General features: G+C 29.6%; 2 protein-coding genes across 11 annotated transcripts in view; one reads left to right on the forward strand and one right to left on the reverse strand.

Moving 5' to 3' along the window:
- Positions 1-20,775, reverse strand: part of LOC127291249 (uncharacterized) — a 102,885-nt gene that overhangs the window by 54,129 nt on the left and 27,981 nt on the right. Inside the window, exons 2-4 of one of the 4 annotated variants that reach the window (XM_051320257.1) lie at positions 14,466-14,829; positions 13,775-14,139; positions 12,616-12,958 (exon numbers count right to left, since the gene is read on the reverse strand). The exons of 2 other annotated variants lie outside the window; for them this stretch is intronic. In XM_051320257.1, coding sequence (XP_051176214.1) covers positions 12,822-12,958; positions 13,775-14,139; positions 14,466-14,629 — 666 coding nt within the window. In that variant the 5' untranslated portion in view covers positions 14,630-14,829 and the 3' untranslated portion in view covers positions 12,616-12,821. Of the gene's footprint in view, positions 1-12,615; positions 12,959-13,774; positions 14,140-14,465; positions 15,111-20,775 lie in introns of those variants that run through there. One more of the 4 variants, XM_051320256.1, reaches the window with a different exon arrangement.
- The window catches only part of LOC127291245 (protein prickle-like), a 131,439-nt gene that overhangs the window by 19,329 nt on the left and 91,335 nt on the right, over positions 1-20,775 (forward strand). For 3 of the 7 annotated variants that reach the window (XM_051320243.1, XM_051320245.1, XM_051320246.1), the window contains exon 2: positions 17,031-17,560. The exons of 2 other annotated variants lie outside the window; for them this stretch is intronic. In XM_051320243.1, the coding sequence (XP_051176200.1) occupies positions 17,112-17,560 (449 nt within the window). In that variant the 5' untranslated portion in view covers positions 17,031-17,111. Of the gene's footprint in view, positions 1-16,901; positions 17,561-20,775 lie in introns of all 7 variants that reach the window. 2 more of the 7 variants (XM_051320242.1, XM_051320244.1) reach the window with 2 other exon arrangements.

Genomic DNA, 20,775 nt, shown 5'->3' on the forward strand with positions numbered 1-20,775 from the left:
TATCCAAATTTCTGTTCTGTGCGACATCCCACGGGATATCTCTAAGACTTCCCCTGTGGGATATACATTTTTGCGCATATGCGGGAAACTCCCTGTGATCGTTCCACACAGCTGACAAAATGTATACAGTGTTAACGTTTCAGAAACGTCTTTCCAAAAATACTTAATGTAAATCATTTGTTGCAATGTAAAGCTTTATATATATTTGATGGAAAGAGAATTTAATAATAAAGTATTAGGATTATAATTGTGCATTTCATAATTTTGTTAATTGAATTTAAAAAAATTTAAAAAGCTCAATTTAATTTGGATAGTCTATATGAGGTATCCAATATGAGATATCCCGTCTCAGATAAGGATATTGCATGGATATCCTCAGGATATCCAAATTTCCGTTCTGTGTGATATCCACGGGATATCTCTGAGATATCCTTTTGTTGTATAGGTCTTTTGATGAATTAAATCCTAAAAAATGTAAAATAAAGTTAAAAATGCAAGACAAAGGAAAATAGATATTTTATTGGATAGTATCTAAAGTTGGATTTACACTCATAAAATAGGAATTGTATCAGTAGAATATATGTACAAGAATCTGTCTTATTGTTAGTGAAGGATGATCGAGCCTTTGTCAGACAATTCTATCCTGGAATCTTAAGGATACTTTTACACACTGAGAAAATTGGAGGTTCAAATTCAGAGGTTCAAAAAGTATATGTTTCCCTTTATTATTAAAGAGAGTTTAATAGAATTATTTTTGAATAGATAAAAGAAATCTGCTTGTATATTCTGTTTTATTATATTTAGAGGGTTAAATGCTGCGCAGAAAGTGAATCTGTGAATGGTGTATTTCATTATTTAGATTATTTCCCAATAGCTAACTCTCAAATATAAACTCTTTATCCCTCCAAATGTTCACTTCAAACCTCCAGTTTTCTCAGTGCACGATTTAATAATTACTAATAGCTCCCGCGTGGAAATGGAACCATGGGTAAAATCATAAAAACTATGGGCGAAATCGATTGCCAAGGTGAGAACGATTAGATCCATGGTTTAAACCTTGCAAAAATCTCAAAAACCATTGTTCATGTCCGTTTCCCATGGTATAATTTTCAATAGGAAATTTTTTTTTTATTGTTACGGATTTTTAAGCATTGCTGAAATATTGGAAACCTTGAAAAATTTTTTTTTTTCTATTTTACTGATTTTGGACTTTTTTCTGCATTAGTAATAATTAGTTAGCAGCATTTGACTTTTAGGTTACGTATCTAAAATGTAGATGAAAATTGGCCTGTTGATGTTTTGTTGAATTAATTATTAAAAAATATTTTGAAATTGTTAAAAAATGTGAGGTCACTTTAATATCTTGTTAATAATGTTAATTTAATGACACATAACCCTGAGATATCACAGATATCCCATGCTGTAAGGGTCACATACGCTGTTAACAACATTCTTAGTTTTAATATACATAAAGTACTTAAATTTAACAAAACTGCATATATTAAAGCGAATTAATATACAATGTATATATTAAACATTACCTATAGGAATCAGAATTAAAAAATGCATTTTACTCAATTTATACATGTTTTTGTGTACAAAATAAGGTTTTTACTAGAAAAGCAAAATAATTTCTTTCATATAAATACAAGTTTACATCAATTTACATTGTAAAAATGCATATAATTTGACATTTAGAGTACTTAACCAAAATGTCACATATAAGTATTAAAATTCTCGTATTTAGAATGATTTTTTGAAAAAATTTTCCCTTATGAAACATTATTTGGAATCAAAAAACATTAATTAAAGCGGCCGCCATGTTGGGACATTAAAATTAATATACATGTATCTTAGATTTCAATAGATGTAGTGCATATTTGCTTCATACACATGTAGGGGAGAGTGACAAACAGTGGGACACTTTTTTTTCAAAGACATATTAATATGTCAATTTTATATATTTTTGAACATTTTTTGGTATTACTATAAAGTTTGAACTCTTTTCTACACAATGCACATATTCTATTAAGATTATATTGTGATTAAATAAAAAAATTTGAAGTTTTTGAAACTTGATAAATTTTTCTTGTTTTGAAGGTTTGCGTTTAACAGTGGGACACCTATTATTAAGAACCGATAATTATTTCAATAATAATATTCTGCTTCATACTTTGTAAATATATATGTTTTGCATTAAATAACGTTAACAAATGTTGCAAAACACTCATAATTTAATAATATTTAAAATTTTTATAATATACGATGTCAAGTTTCATATAAAAAATTGCTATTATTTTTTTTCACGTTTACAGTACTGCTGATCATACGTCATAATTTGGTCATAACCTAAAAACAATTTGGAGCAAAATTTGAATAGTCGTTCTCTTATCAAGTGTTATTTTTGAAATGTTGTCGAAAAATAATTGTAATAATTATTAATTATAAATTTTGAATTTTTTATTGTCTTTTAGCATAAAAAATCACATTTTTAGTTGCTGTGTAAGTATAAATGCGCATGCGTATAACTGACACAACTTATAATCAGTGTTGCCAAAATCTACGTTTCATAAACTTAAATTTTTGCCTGTCCCAGTGTTGAATGTCCCACTGTTTAAATTAAGCAATCGCAAGAAATTATTTAAATAAAAATTGTTTGTGAAATTTTAAAATATTTTAAATTATTGGATAATATACTTAAAAACATAAGTAAACGAAGTAACAATTACACTTTTTTTTAAAACTGTCCTATCTATATAAAAATCAGCATTGTATTTCAAGAAGAAATTTACTCTACGTCAAAAACAGATTTTTTCAATTTTCTTTGTAAATAATGAATCAAGGTGGCTAAAATTTTTAGATATAGTGTGTTGTCATAAACATGGTTTTTATTTAAATTTTGGTTGAGTTTCTTTAAGTTGTTTTTCAGAAAAGTAAAGTGTCCTACTGTTTAAACTGTCCCACTGTTTGTCACTCTCCCCTATATTAAATCTAATACAGATTTTTCTAATACTATACTTTTAAATTGAAATCTTTTTAAAAAACCGTCTACTTTTCATATGTATCTTCTGCGGTATTTTATTTTTAATTTATGTATATTAATTTAAAAATTGTCATTTATAAAATAAAAAATGTTAATTATTGTTTATTTACTACAAAGAAGCAATTAGAAGGCAATGTTTACTGATTGTGAAGGATGTCGAAATCAAGTTTAATTGTTTTCGCGAAATCTTCCACTTTAGCCAGCAGGGTCGGCAAAGTAAAAAAGATTGTGATGGTTCGTAATTGTCTCTAATGACAGACTTGTGTTCAGAAAGATACTGGAACCGCCTGAGAACGTTAAAAATGCGGAATAGACCTTCTTCTATATATTGAACAAATGAACCATTGTCCTTTGAACACTGGTTTTACTAAACTGCCCTTGGGTTTTATTCATGGAATAAGAGGAATTTGGTTTTTGAATTGCAACAGATTTAATTTTTTGAGATTAATTATAGTTTTATATAAAATATGGTTTTTAATTCTATTTTAAGAATTAGGGAGTTCAAAGATAAATTTAAAAATTACCTTACAGAAACTATTGGGCTTATTTTAATATTTAAGCCTTAATAACCAGGTACCGGCCGGTACTGGTTTTGATGCCGGTATAAAAACGGAATTGAATTTTGGGTACCGAGCCGGTTGTTCTTTAGTAACCGTCCCGGTACCACAGTGCCAGCACCGGTGGATGTTCGACATTACCATTGGGCCTATGTCATACCGGTTGTAAGGTTCGGCACACCTCTGACTTTTCTGACTGGGATGGTCAAATTCTTATAGCTTTTGACTTTTAAGAATAAGAATTTTTTTTTAATTTTCCAGCACACCGAAATATCTTTTTCTTTATACGTGCATGCAAAAACCTCGTTTGGCAACCACTTTCAGCTATCCAAAATAGTCGAATCCCTCACTGTACGCGCGGACGATGAGCAAAGTATTTTGCTCACCGTTAAGCGGTGGCCAAAACATTTTGCTCATCGTCCGCGCGCACAATGAGGGAGTCGGCCATTTTGAATAGCTGCAAGTAGCTGTCAAACGAGGTTATGCCTGCACTTATAAAGAAAAATATGGTTCGATACAAGGGGCTAAACGAGCGTATGCTCATTACTCGTGTAACGGCGTGGCAAGAACTCAAAGCTCGGCTTTGCCTCGCATTGAGTTCTTGCCACGCCGTTACACTTGTAATGAGCAAAACGCTCGTTTGGCCCCTTGTATCGAAATATACTATTTTTTAGATATCTATTTTTTAATATTTACTCAGTTAAATGCAAAATTACATGATTTTTATAGATTTTTCATAGTTATCATATAATTTAGAAAAATGTAATAATAATAATAAAAATAATAATTATAATAATAATAATATTAATGATAATAATAATAATAATTGAAGTTTTCATTTAAAATAAGACTAACTTTTATATGTTTTTGTAAATAATTATTATTAAAGTTAAAAGTTGTGTGGATTTGCCCAGATATATAGGTACAACATTTTTATGATAAAACAAATCTTACATTTATTATTTGACAAAGAATCAAACTTACTTTTATTGTTAATGTATTATAGTTTTATATCTTATTACTTAAAAATTTTACTCTTATATCTGTAAATGTGTAATTTAGTTCATTACTTTAACGAGAGATAACCGATCCAACTTTATGCTGATAGTTCTTTCTCTATAAAATTAAAATGAATTACTTCTCACAAGTTAGGGTTATGATCGCTTATACGCTTGAGGCTAGATGTTATCGTTCACAGTCTATTACCTTTTTGCCATCGGGTTTTATTATAAAAACGACTAGTCTCAGATATAAGCTAATTGTGTCTCATTTTTTTTTCAATGTGCACCGATATCAGTTTGTTTCCGTGTCCTACAATAATTGTATTTTAATTTCTTATGAAATAGAATAGAAACTCAATTTGCACTTCATATTACCCACTTATAACAACCAAAAAAAACGGACAATTTTCAAGCGAATCCCATAATTGTCAAAAAATAGTCCGGCATATTGGATCTGCCATTTTGAAATTTAAATAACAGCAACTCCAAAAACCCCTAAATAACAAATTTTAGATGAATTCAATCAAATTGTAGTCCCTATAGCAGGTCAGATTTTGAAAAACAAATTGTTTAAAAATCTTGTCCAACAGTCGTTTTTTCAGGGGGGGTTCACTCACGATATTTTTTATTATTGCACATATAACTATAACCCACTGTAAGATTTATGAATGAATTTCAAGTTATTTTGAAGTCCCTAGCACTCTAAGTTAATTTGAAAAACTTTTTGAAAGTATCCAAATCAGTACGTAACTAATGTCGGAATCCTTCCCTAAAAACCAGTACTGTTTTTCTGTTATGTATAACTAATGTCGGATTAGTATTGAATGCAAGACGGAGTTTAATTTTTTTCTTACTTTTAGAGTAGTACAGTATTTTTTCAGATCCTTTTTATATTCATGTGTTACTGGATTTGTCTTTTTCGCATCTTGAAACTGATGTCGGATTGACACTGGATGGGAGATGGAAACCCAGTACTATCGCTGAATCCGAATCCGGGGTCAGAATTCACAAATTGGTTCGTTTTTTCTTTCTAACCTCAAAAAACTTACGTTTTCGATATATTTTGTGAGATGATGAAAAAGCGTGAGCTAGTTTTGAAATTATGACCATGGATTACAATTTAGAAGTTAAATTTTCTTACCACTTAAATATATTTTTCAAATTAAAAATGGCGGATCCAATATGGTGGATATTTTACAAATTGTTCCATTTCGCTCGAAATTTTGTACTTGGGGTTTTATTGGGTCGCTGATTACGACTCTGGCGACAGTTTTAAAAAATTCAAAATGGCAGATCCAATATGGCTGCTGAGAAATGTAAATTTAGTACATGGGAGTTTTTGTGATCGTTGATTGGAAATAAAAATTCAGAATTTTGTAATTTAAAACAGGGAATCTTACATGGTAAATGGAATTTTTTTTAAATTGATATGATCCGCTGCAAAGTTGACACACAAAAGGATTTGAAGTCAGAGATTACTAATCTTACATTGCATTATAGTATAGTCCCACAGACAATCTACCTTATATTATATGACTCGAAAAAATGACTAATCTTATATTTGACATTTTGAATTTTTTAAAACTGACGCTAGAGTCGTAATCAGCGACCCAAAAAAACCCCAAGTACCAAATTTCGAGCGAATCGGAACAATTTGTAAAATGTCCGCCATATTGGATCCGCTATTTTTAATTTGAATTCTTTGATAAAAAAATTCATTTTTGTCACGAATATTTTTGATTAAAATGTAATTAAATTATAATTAAAATATAGTAAAAAATATAATTAAAATATAACAAATATAAAGGGCTTGTCCCGTTAATGTCAATAAATAAATAAATAATTTATTTCACCAATATTTTTAATTAAAAAATTTTTTTTCATGAAAATTTCCTTTAAAAATGTATTTTTTCTTTCTGTAAAGAGGAAGAGGTAAAATCTTAATTTTTATTGGCAAAAAAATCTCCATTTTAATTTGACAATATTTAGTCCTATTCACTAAATATAGAATGGAGATTTTTACCCAAAAAAATTACTTTTTTTCTCAAATATTTTTTTTATGAAAAAATTAATTTATTTCACCAATATTTTTGATGAAAAAATTAATTTAATTTTTGACGCAACCATTAGAAATCTTGAGAGGAGGAGTTTAAATCTTAATTTTTTTGGGTAAAAATCTCCATTCTATATTTAGTGAATAGGACTAAATATTGTCAAATTAAAATGGAGATTTTTTGCCAATAAAAATCAAGATTTAAACTCCTCCTGTCTATTAAGAAAGGTTTCTATTCATGGCGTCAAAAATTAAAAATTGAGAAAAAATTCAATTTTTTTATTTGACAATATTTATTCCCACCCCTTTAATAAAAAATGGAGATTTTTTTGCCAATAAAAATTAGGATTTTACCTGTTCCTCTTTACAGAAAGAAAAAATACATTTTTAAAGGACATTTTCATGAAAAAAAATTTTTTAATTAAAAATATTCGTGAATTAAATTAATTTTTTAATCAAAAATATTCCTGAAATAAATTAATTTTTTGATCAGAAATATTGGTGAAAAAATTATATTTAATTATATTTTAATAATTTTAATAATTTAATTAATAATTTATAATTAATTATTAATCAGTTATTAATTAATTAATTATTAATTATTAATAATTAATAATTTTGTAATAATTTTTAATAATTTAATTTTAATAATTCTTAAATTATATTTTAATCAAAAATATTAGTGACAAAAATTAATTTTTAAAGGAATTATTGGTTAAAAAAATTATTTATTTATTTATTGACATTAACGGGACAAGCCCTTTATATTTATTATATTTTAATTATATTTTTTATTATATTTTAATTATAATTTAAATACATTTTAATCAAAAATATTCGTGACAAAAATTAATTTTTTAATCAAAGAAAAGGTGAAAAATATTAATTTTGAACGGAAACATTCGTGTAAAATATTTATTATTTGATCAAAAATACTTTTTAAAAAATTAACTGTTTCATTAAAAATATTGAAAAAAATAATGAAATATTTTATTAAAAATATTGTTGAAAATAATTAACATCTTATTTAAACCATTTATTTAACTTATTTTTAAATTTATTGATTACAATATTACTTTTTTTGATAACATAATACATATTTTTGACCAATATTTCAAGTAAGAGTTTTGCTTTTTATAAAAAAGGTTCAGAAAATATTTAAAGAAAGGAAAAGATGAGTGCTGCCACCTACCTTCTAAAAAGCTCGGCTATATTGATTTTATCGACAAATTTTTTTTCATGCATTTTAGGTTATGTTTATAAGCTGTCACTATTTAATTATCGAATTGCACATTGTCTTTGATTTTCTGTTATTTTCATTTTAAATTAAATAGTGAAATAGTCTCCGCAATTACACTATTACGAAAATAACTGAAAATAAATCGTTTATTTTTCAGTCGATTCATTTCGGCCATGATTAATATAAGTTGATTAAATTTTTTGCATAAAAAAATGAGACCGCTTCGTGTATCATTTCTAAAAATTATTTACAAAATGCTCTCATTTTGATAACTTATGTGCATTAAAACGTTGCAATAATAAATGATACAACCAACTTTACTGTGAATTCTATTGTAATTTATTTATTTCACTCAAATATTTCATTTTTTTGATACAAATGGGATATAAAGTTTGTCCACTATGAAAATTTCGAATTTTCTTTAATTCTGACATACTTTTAAATATTAAATAGTTTAAGTTTCAAAAATACGTATATTATTTCTGTTAGAGAGTTCAGTAAATGATAGCAGAGGAGAAAGTAAGTGAACAACACCTAAGGCCTTCTTTATACGTTCACTGCGAAGATATGAACGCAGAGTCGGTGATGGAAAATAAAAGATCGTCTTTTTAATAACAGCTTCGTCACATATAGAAGAGACTTCATCGTCTAGAGAGCCCGTTTTTAACTTTGAGATGCAACCTGTATAAAAAAATGATAATCTCTGCTCTGCTACTAGTTCTACATACAAATCGAGACTCTAAACCTTTTCATTCCTTAAAATATTATTCGTATATCCAATCATTTTCTCTGCCATCTTGTAATTTACTGCCAAGAAGAATAAAATTTAAAAGTTATAGTTCATTTAAATTATAGACACAGAGAAAGAGAGAAAGAGTCATATATGAACAAAAGTTACGTATCCAAATGAGTATTTTTGAACCCAGGCTTTTTCTGTGAATTGAGAATTTTAAATTGATTTTCCTTGAATTGTATTTTATTAGAAGTATACAGTTATAATGTACTCATTTACCATTCTTCATTTTCAGACTCAGATATTTTTTATACACGTACCAATTTGTGTATCAGTCATTGAAATTCTCTCACTCTTTCTTGAACGCAATAACCTTGTATCTACGAATTGCTGAATAACTCAACCGCTATACTATGCGCACCACATTTAATATAAAGGCCTTTGGACCCTAATTATAGACTCGGCAGTCGGTTGTGGAGATAATATATCGTTAATTTGTTTAGAAAGCGGATGGACTCACGATTTGAGAAGCGTATCACAAATTACAATTAGAGAACCGAAATTAGGGCCTGAGGGCCCACTATCAACGAGATGGAATTCATTAGAATATTTATATTTCGAATAATTAAGGATATGAATATTGACCAAATGAAACCCGACTTTTAATTTTCTTTAACGCTGGTACGTCAAAATATTGTTTTGTATTTTTCATATTTGAAAAGAAATCATTTTTACAGATCGCAGTAAATAATTATTTAAGGAAATACAAAAGTTTTTCAGTTTAAAATTCTGTAATAGTTAAAGCTAAAAAAATAAAAGTCAACAGCGTATTATTAAAGCGAAGAAATAAATTTCTTTTAGTTCACTTTATTCTGAAAGTGTAAAAATTGAAACTAAAATCTCCTAGATTTTAGTTGAATTTTGACACCCTTCCATTTTTAAGATGAATTTGTTTATTTTTATAATTGTAGTTCATAGTGATTTCAAAAGCAATAACGGGTCGAATCAAACATTTTGTCGTTTCCTGTTAATAAAATGCTTATTAAGTTGTCAATACAATCTAATTTTAACTCGAAGTTCAATGAGAAAATAGATCGTTGTTTATGCAGTAGGATGACTATTCAATTCACAGAATAATTAAAAATTGTCTTTCCATAATTTTTTCTCGAATGTCAGAGTAATATCCTTTTTATTCATGTTTTCGTAAATAATTAGTTTAAACATTTGCAGAATAAAAATAATTTATTTGTCACATATTGTTATGTTTAATGAAAATTTTTAATTTTTTTTAAATTTAATTTTCCTATTTGTATTTTCTTTTATAACGTCTGTCAAGCCAAAGCATTTTATCTGGAAATCTTGTCCATGTTGATGAACAGGACCATTACAAAAGAGTTTTATTTAAATGATCACTTTTTTAAAATAGTGTTGTTATTATTAGAGCAATTGAGCAAGATAGCAAAATAATATAATTTAACGAAACCTTGAAAGCTGTGGATGCACCACGCAACTTAAAAAGTACCCTTCTATTTCCAACAAAAGACGTGATGCACTTACAAGGAGCACTTATATATGATGTATTCCACGCCAAAGTGAAAGTCCATCTGCAATTGCATCTCCGATTTTTTTGAGATTTTTTCTGCATTTAGTACTAATTGAGACTAGTTTCCATGAATTTTTTCAAATTTTTTTAGCAAGCTGTTTTCAAATTATGGAATTTTGAAAATTGAAGAATTTTCTTAACTTTTAATTTTTGAATGCTCATAAAAAGTCATTTTTCTCATTTGACGTACTGATCTATTTTTTTCAAAATTTTTTCAAAACAACTACTTCTTTTTACGAAACTTTTAAGCCTAGCCGATAATGGGCAAACGATTTTTACAATATTTTCGGAATTTTTCAAAAATTTTTAAATTTTGAATTTTTTAAAAATATTTTTGGATTTTTTTATACTACGTACTTTTATTTATTTCGATACGCTGATTACGAAAATCGGGTGTAGTTCCGATTAGCCCAAACCTCCAATCTTTTTGAAACTATGCATATCCACGTATTTTGGTGCGGTGATTACGAAAATCATAGTGAAAATTGGCGCAAATATGATTATCATGGTAAAAACAAAAAAAAAACACCATAAAATAGTGGTTTTTTGCGATTAACTCGTACAAAACGCAAAATTTCGAAAAATGTTTTAGACAAAAGTTGTAGGTCTCAAAAAAACACACATTTTATGTTGTATAAATTTTTAACTAAAAGTTATTATTATTCGAGAAAAATAAAAAAAACATCAAAAATATTGGAAAAACAGTGTACATCATAACTAGAGAGAAATTTGGATCCCACCTGACTTTGTCCGCAGAATACGACCCCTCTCGCCAAGGTTTCTTTAAAAAGCAAGTGAGCAAAGCTATATATGCGAGCAAAAACGCAACGTGGCCGTAGGCCGCGTAACTTCCTCTGTCGCAGAATACTTTCGTCCATATCCGACCCCTCTCGCCAAGGTTTTTTGATTTTTTCTCAAAAACTAATCAGTGTGTTTTTTTGAGACCTACAACTTTTGTCTAAAACATTTTTCGAAATTTTTCGTTTTTTACGAGTTAATCGCAAAAAACCATAATTTAACAAATTCCAAGTGAATCTGACCGATTTTTAAAATCTTAAATTTTCATGACATCCCTGGTCAGTTTCATGTTTTTTTCCCGACGCTCAAAGGGTTAAGCATTGTAATGTTCGTTAGATTACAGTAAAGTTACTCACTCGAATTTTATTTATAGGTGCCCAGGTGCGAATTGTCGGTCGGCCCATGGTCGGGCCGACCATGTGCATGGTCGGCCCACCTCGGGCAGCCAGAGGTCGGGCCAACTAGCGAATTGATAACGTCGGCCGACCTATGGTCGACTAAGTTGGACCGACTATGGGTACCATAGTCGGGCCGACCAAGGCTGCCCTAGTTGGGCCGACCATCCTTGCCGACGGTCGGCAGCCATAGTCGGGCCGACCATGGCAGCCATAGTTGGGCCAACCTTGGCTGCCGACCATCCAACTTGACGGTCGGCAGCCATAGTCGGCCCGACTAAGGCAGCCGAGGTCGGCCCAACTATGGCTGCCATGGTCGGCCCGACTATGGCTGCCGACCGTCGGCTATGATAGTCGGCCCAACTATGGCAGCCTTGGTCGGCCCGACTATGGCTGCCGATGGTCGGGCCAACTAGCGAATTGATAACGTCGGCCGACCTATGGTCGACTAAGTCGGGCCAACTATGGGTACCATAGTTGGGCCGACCTTGGCTGCCGACCATCCAACTTGACGGTCGGCAGCCATAGTCGGCCCGACTATGGCTGCCATGGTTGGGCCAACCTTGGCAGCTAAAATTTTGCCGACCATAAACATTAAAATATAAAAATTTGTTATACAAATAACATATATTAGTAATCATTTTAAATTCATTATACATTTATTTTATATACTTAAACACTAAACGCAATCGTAAACATACATATATACAAATTAAAATTTTTAACGCTCGCAGGGATCGAACTCGCAACCTAACGCACCGCAGTCTAATACGCTAACCACTACACTACGCAATGACATATGAGTCACGGAGAAAAATAAATGTTATAAGCTACAGCTTGAAAAAAATTAAAGTTAGTAATTCAAAATAATAAATTAATCACATATAACCTTTTTTCTTTTTAAATTAATCAATTACAAGTAAATTAACAAAAACATTTTACATTTGTCAATGGTAGGAGAGAAATTTACTTTATGATGGTCGGCCCAACTATGGGCCTTGGACGGGCCGACTGTCTCTTCAGAAAATTGAAATAAAAATAAAATGTTAATTATAATAATGAAAAAAAAATTAATCTAAAAATAAAACAATTTAGATAAGAAAATTATTTATATAAAACTTTTAATTTCAAAATAAATAAAAATTATGTAACAATTAAATAAATTTTTATTTTAGATACTTTGAGCTTTTACTAATTGATAGTTTATTCTATTATTATTGATACATGCGGTAAAAAAAAAGTCAATTGGAAATAAATTTTGCGTGTAAATTGTTATGTATTTATATTTTAATAATTAAAAATGGCTTCAGTACAATATAATAATAATAAAAAAATAATAATAAAGTTGGTTGAAAAGTTCTTGGAAAAAAATAACTTAACACATTTCTCCAAACTTTATTACACTTGAGGATTCGCCACTGATGAATTTCTTCCTTTTCGCCCTCCTTCTCGGTCCTTCACATTAGACAACCAAGTACTTAAATCACTCGAAATTTGGTCTTCAGAAGCTTCCATGTCCGAGTCCAGTAAAACATCTGCAATTATTACATTTATTTTTATTTATTTTTAAAACTAATAAATTTTTGAAGATTTATTAACAATTTATTATTATTAATGTATGAAAATTTATTTTTAAGTTTTATAATTTAAAGCGAGTTGAGTTAAAATAACATTTAAAATTTCTGAAAAAATTGTTTTTAGTTTTTAATTTATAATAAATACTTATAAATTTTAAACAAAAAAAAATCCATACAATCTTTTTGTATTTTCTGTACAAGAAAACATATTTTTTAAAATTGTATTTTTAGGGAAAAAAAATATACGCATTTTTGTACATAATTTTTTTTTTTTTTGGTGGACAAATTTTCGAGTTATGATTTTTTGAAAATTTGATTTTTTGAAAGACTTGAAAAGTGTTGACTGTAGAGTAATTTCGCCAAAAGGAAAAAAGTTTAGTTTTTCTTCGACTTTTGGATAAAATTAACAAAAAAAATTTTTTTTAACTTTTAATAAAAAAATCATAATTTTTTGTGAACAAATTCATTGTTTTTCAATTTGGTCATTTTTTAAATTTCTTTTCTTTATTTCCTAGCTGGGAATGATAAAAATAGTTTGCATATAGTTTGAGAGTGGGTCTAATAAAAATTCTTAATTAAACAATTTGTTTTCTCTTTTTTTCCCATTTTTTAGACATAAACTTTTTTTATCCAATATAACTATTTTTTTCATAAAAAAGCAAAATAATATACATATTGAATAAAAAAATAAAAAAGTAAAATAAAAAAATTATTTAAACAAGAATTTTCATCAGTCCCAATCTCAAACTATATACAACATTTTTTGTACACTACCATTTGTTCGTTGCGTTTGTAGCAATGTCTCGGCACATTTAGGAAGTTCCCAATGACCTTCCGATCGTAATATTTTTAAAAGTTCCTCAAGAGCAACATGTGGAATATGTTTAATGTTTTTCGTTGCCCATGTTGCAATTTTGTCTCGAAAATTTGGTTTCCTGTCTATCAAAACAGGATTTTTATTAATAAATTGATCAAGTTCAGTTTCGTCAATCGCAATCGGTTCCGAATTATTTTCTGTTGCATTTTGAAAATTTTCAGTTAAACATTCAGAAAATGTTTCCGATTTATTTTTCATTAAATCTTCATCAATATTAAATGATTCAGAATAAGACACTTCCATTCGACATTCATCAGGTAATCTAAAATAATTAAACACATACAATTTTGATGATTGAAAACATTATCAAAATAAAAAATTGTTAAAATCGCTATTATTTACATTTTTATCAAGGCTTATTAGAATAAATATTAGTGATATACAAAATTGAAATTTAAAAAATATTGTAAGGTAACATAACATAACATTTAATAGCAATAAAAATTGCATTTTTATGAAGTATATTATATCAATGGCAAAACATTTTTGTGGCATAACCTTAAAATTAAACTTATTCTTTTTGTACAAAAATTACCAAATTTATCTAAACATATATTGCGTTATAAAAAACCTAATAGTTATACATACTTGCAATTAATTGCCGTTTCTTCACAAGACGGTAATAAAGTCTTATCTTCATGTTGATTTGATAAATCAACGGATTCGCAAATTTCATTGTTTCTCCTCTTTTCACATTTAGATAGAAATCTATATTTTTGTATCCTCTCATAATTCGATTTCGCTTTAATCATTTTATAAATCAATCGAACTTAACTTTTGACATTCCACTTGTAAGCAAATAATATCTCGCAAGAAAATTTATTGTTGTTTAGCACAACACGACAACAATCGTGTTTCTTTTGAGAAAAATAATTCTGTAATCCTTGATATACCGACCATCGATATACTCGGCTGCCAGTCATGCTGACTACATTCCCCGTAGTCGGCCCAACTGCGGTTTTCAAAGTCATGCCGACCATTCTCCCCCTAGTCGGCCCAACTGTGGCTGCCATAGTTTGGCCGACTATGGGGAAGAATGGTCGGCCCAACTATGGCAGCCAAGGTTGGACCGACCTTGGCTGCCAAGGTCGTACCGACCATTGTCCCCCATGGTCGGCCCAACTATGGCAGCCAAGGTTGGCCCAACTATGGCTGCCAAGGTTGTGCCAACCATTTTCCCCTTAGTCGGCCCAACTGTGGCTGCCATAGTTGGACCGACTATGGGGAAGAATGGTCGGCCCAACTATGGCAGCCACAGTTGGGCCAACCATGGCTGCCAAGGTTGTGCCGACCATTACCCCCATGGTCGGCCCAACTATGGCAGCCATGGTTGGCCCAACTGTGGCTGCCATAGTTGGACCGACCATTACCCCCCCTGGTCGGCCCAACTATGGCAGCCAAGGTTGGCCCAACTATGGCTGCCAAGGTTGTGCCGACCATAATCCCCCATAGTCGGCCCAACTATGGCTGCAATGGTCGGCCCAACTGTGACTGCCGACGTCGGCAGCCATAGTCGGCCCAACTTTGGGTGCAAATATTTACCATGGTCGGCCCAACTCTGGCTGCCGACCGGTCGGCAGCCAGAGTTGGGCCGACCATGGGCCGACGAACCAACTCTGGCGGCCGACCGAAATTCGCACCTGGGTGATTCTCCGCGTAGCGCACAACTTAATGTCCCTCGTATTTTTTATAAAATCAATTGCACATATTGTAATAAATCCAACGGAAAAAACTAATTTCTATGTTTATAAACAAAAGCCCACAGTCGTTTTTATTTAAAACTTTATAATTTAGCTTAAAAAGCTATTTTAAGGTGCCAAAACGTCATGGTATGACCTGTCCCCAGTACCACTTTTACATAAAAAATGTTATTTTTAGTAAAATATAGTAATAAATATAAAAACTATTGTTAGTTTCGTATTGTTTATGTTAGTAGAATTGTGAAAAACAAAGCGTTTGTGAAAAAAAATTTATTTTATTTCATTCTTTTGGTGTTAATTCTTGTCCCTCATCAAGCCTTTTTATAAAATAGCATTTTTTTACATAAAAATCAAATCAAAACTTCACTCAACATTAGTTAAAAGCAACAATAAACTCTCCTAAATAAATTACTAAGAGGGAAACTGCTTTCAGAATGAATTTTTTTGTTTTTCACACATCAAAAGCATCAAATGCGTGCATAGGGAATCACAGAATCGTCATGGTATAGCCTTCAAATATTTCTCAATAAAATTAATAATTATTTATATTTTATGTCAACTGAAGTGTAGTAGTATTAGTTCAGTGAATATAAATAACATGCATATGAAACAGATTGAAAATCGATAATAAATTGTTTAAAAAAATCAGTTTTTCTTGTGCGTCATGGTATGGCCTCATCGTCATGGTATAGTCTTTTTGTCATGGTAATTGAACGGCGTGTATCACTGAATTGTCTATAAGTGCACATAGAAAGTGAAGCAGAGCAATTTGTTTTAAACATTGAACTTTAGATAAGTAATAAATAATTACATAAATGTCCATAAATTACCACATAAATTTCCATAAATTACCGAAATTAAAATTTTTAATTGTCGTTCGCGCTATATATATTTTTCTGAATTACCCCAAAAATTTTCATAAACATTTTAAATCAAATTTCAACTATTTTATAGAATTTAAAAAGCAAAATTTTTTTTTTAATTTAGTTAAAAAAAATTAAAAAATTATGAACAATTTTTCCAGCCCACCAGGGATATTTATTTTTTGACACTTTATCTTCAAAAATATGTATTGATATTTATCATTTCGATAAGAAAATATTTTTAAACTTTCAGACATCAAATCGTGCGCTACGCGGAGAATCACCCTTATACATTTCAACTAGAAATACACAAGTATTTACGAATTATAAGTACTTGTTTATTTATTATCATTATTATTATTTTTAGACATTAAAAAAAGTTCTTAGAGAATTTTGAGTTATGATATTCTAAAACAATGAAATATTTTTATTAGTGATAATTAAGAATTTGTAATGTTTAGATCAATGCAGCGACTTAATATGTTCTGGATTAATTAAAAAATATTTCTTAAATTTATGGTAGGATCCTACAAGTCAAAATATTAACAAAATTATAAAAAAAATGTATAGATTTAATTTTGTTTTTAAAGAAAGGATTCTCAAAAATTATATATAAAAAATGGTTAAAAGTGCATCGCGAAGAAGCTGGAAAGAAACAGTTTAATTAGATCATGAGCAGCATTGCCAAGAGAAGACACACGGCTGTCTTTGGTTCCCGAAGATGGTGGCAAGGTGGTTGTTGGACAACTAAAAGTCATCAGGAAGCTTATTTAAGAAAACTTTACTCTCGGAAGCATGCAACTGGCATGCAAAGTCATTCAGATGAAGATAATAATGATTCCGTTATTTCACCTTGGAAAGCAGCAATTTATGATTTACCAACTAATGGCGAACATTATTTGGATAGTTTCTTGAGAAGCAGAAGTGAAAACGGTAACGGTTGCCCTGCACTGTCTACACCGAGGGCTAGTCCTACTGAAAAATGTGTAGAATTCCTGATAAGAAATGATGCAGTGAATCCGTGCCATGATAGAAATTACGACTTGGAAGAAAATGAGGAACGAATCACAGAGCGCAATCTAGATAATCTTCTAAGAGCTGAATACGGTTCTAATTTGGAGTAAGTCCTAATTTTTATCAAAACTTTCTCATTTTTTACAGTATTTTTCCCATAAGTTGAATATCTAAATTAACAATCATGTAACAATTTAAAATATAGTACTCTAGTCCGTCGTAAAATAAATAATTTTTTTAGATCAAAATTATTTTAATAATGTTGTGCAGGAATTTCACGTGAAAACATAAAAAAATAACTTAAATATATATTTTAGTAAATAATAAATATATATGAACACAATTTTAAAATGCTCACTGTGACACATCACTTTCGTAATTATAAATGCCCGCACAGCACAATATCTTGGTGTAAGCTTTCCTTGAGTTTAAACCTAAGAATCGTTAGCTTACAGCGTAAACTTCAGGTGAGGTTAAGGTGAATTATAAATTGTAGTCAGCTAACAGTTAAGCTTACTATAACCTTACTGTAAGCTTCGTGTAGTCTTAATGTAAGCTCCTATGTAAGATTACTCCCAGCAAACACGTTCTATAAATGTTATATAACAGTAAGGACACAGTTTTATAGAACATTTGTTACAATCTGGTTATGAATCTGTTATATAACCTCATTGTAACAGAATTCTAGAACATTGTTACAAGGGAGTTACCGATCTGTTCTATATTCTGCTAACTTCACAGTTCTGTAAGAATGTAATGTGACATTTCTGTAACACAATCATCACAAATGATTTGTAACTGACGTTCCAACGTAGTTTTAGAACTGTGTCTGAAAAATATTATGTAGCTGTTCCAAAATTTTGTTGCAGATTAGTTCTAAATCACATTTGTACCTAAAAATGAGAACAATTCTGCAACAGTGTTACATAACATTTCTATAACACTATAGCCACAAATTTTCTGTAACTAATGTTCCATCGTATATCTAGAACTATATCGGAACAATGATATGTAACAGTTCTAAAATTTTAATGAAGTTCAGTTTTGGAATATATTTGTACCTGAGATTAAGAATTTTGAAGTGTTCATACCAATGGGAAATTGACAATGGTTAGGATTGGCTAAATAATGGGCCAAGAATGGTTTTTTCTTGTATTACTATTGGCACCCAATATTGGACCGCTAATGGTAAAATCTTAGGATGATCACGCCGTTGCCAATCATTGGTAGCCAATATTGTTCCATCATTATGGATACTAAGGCAAAAAACGGATTCTCAAAAGCTTGGTTATTAATTGGCTACAAAGATTTTGGCCAGTATTGGAAGCTAATCATTTATTATCAACATTGGTCCAATCTTAAAAAGTATGTTCTTATAGTTGGAGGGTAACACCTTGATTGCGAGTGGAAACGACTACCATACCCTATACGCGAGAATTTTCAAATGTGATTTCAAACATTGTGTGAAAGATTTAATAATTTTTTATTACACTACATATTTAAAAAATTAATAAAATTAAAAAAATGAAATAATATTTTTAAAAATTTAATTTATGTTAAAAAAATATTTATTATAATAATAAAAATTATTTTATTAAATCTAATTGTTTTTAATTTTAAAAATAACTATTTTAAAAAATAATTCCAGATTTTTTAGAAATCTTTTTTTGAATTAATAATTATTTATTTAAAGTGTTAATTATGAATTAAAATTACTAATTTTTATAAATAATTTTATTCAAAGATTGTAAAAAAAGAAAAAATTGTTCTAAAATATTTTTGAATATATTTTGGGCTGAGAAAATCTTTTATTTAACATATGAAATAACACAAACTAAAAACTTACGGTTAAAATGTAGTGTAATAAAAAATTCACACAATGCAATGTATGAAATCACATTTGAAAATTCCCGCGCTGCATTGAAAGATGCGCGCATGACAATAATTCTGTCGTTGAAATCAGAATTCAATTTTTTTTATACTTTGCTGTTTTGGTGGCACGAGATATTTTAATTATCTCCATATGTAAAATGAATTGAATGAAATTTTTGGATGATATTGCCATTATTAGGTATCCAGTATTGTTTTGTCATTGGGTGCCAAGACATATAACGAATATTCAAATTCTTGGTTGCAACCCGAGTTGCGCGCACCAAAGGCAGTAACGTAGACCACTATGCCATCCTGACTCAATTGATGGTTTTCAAAAACTCCTATTTAAGTTTCACATCCATTTGGAAAGAAATATTTTCTTGGATCAAGAAAACGGGATTCTTATTAAGTAAAAAATTAATTCTAAGCAAATGAATAAAACTATTTGATTCAAGAAATGAAAATTCTTCAGACAATATTTTATTATTATTATTTATTATTTCTTATTATTTCTTCCAATAAGAAAATATCGTCTTGTTTTAAGTAAATTACCTCAAGTAAATGCATTAACTTGATTCAATTAACTTTTTTTCAGTGTATAGAACAGTTGAAATTTGACACTGTTCTAACTATGTTTATTTTAGAGTTTCCTTTTTCTATTACATCAAGTTTTAATATTTTTATTAAGAATAAAAATATTTTGCATGTATTTTTAGGTAATAATCGTGCGATAATAGTTATGTACCATTTTATAGTTGTAACAAAACAGTTCTAGAACTGTTACAAAATACATTTGTAATCATATTCTAGATCTGTTACAGAATCTTACATATTCGCTGAGTACGACATTTTGCGTAAAGTGACTCACAGGTTTATAACCAGTTACAGAACATGTTCTCAAAAAATTTGTAACAGTTCTATAACTGACCTGTATAATAAACTACTGTGCATGAATAATTTTTAAATTTATTTATTAACATTTATTAATAATAATGTAAGCTTACACGAAGCTTACAGTAAGTTTACGGGAAGCTTACAGTAAGGTTATAGTAACCTTAGGGGATGTCCATAAATTACGTAAGTCTTTTTGAGGGGGGGGTCAAGCATTTCTTACGATCAGTAGAAAAAATGGCGCTAATATGTGTAATGTGTCTGACATGGGGGGGGTCAAAATACCCTAAAAAAGTCTTACGTAATTTATGGACGTCACCTTAACTGTTAGCTGACTACAATTTGTAACTCACCTTAACCTCACCTGAAGTTTATGCTATAAGCTAACGAATCTTAGGTTTAAACTCATGGGAAACTTACAACAAGATATTTGTGCTGTGTGGGTGAAAAATAAGGTCAGGTGGGGTTAATGTTGTAGGATTCTCTTCTTTAGGAATAAATACACAATCATCTTTAATGTAACAAATCAAATTCTTTGTTTTCTATATTAAAACTCTA

This window comes from Leptopilina boulardi, unplaced genomic scaffold, assembly GCF_019393585.1.
Source record: "Leptopilina boulardi isolate dan_hultmark-lab unplaced genomic scaffold, ZJU_Lbou_2.1 LbouV2_13, whole genome shotgun sequence".
In the NCBI taxonomy this organism is placed as follows: domain Eukaryota; kingdom Metazoa; phylum Arthropoda; class Insecta; order Hymenoptera; family Figitidae; genus Leptopilina; species Leptopilina boulardi.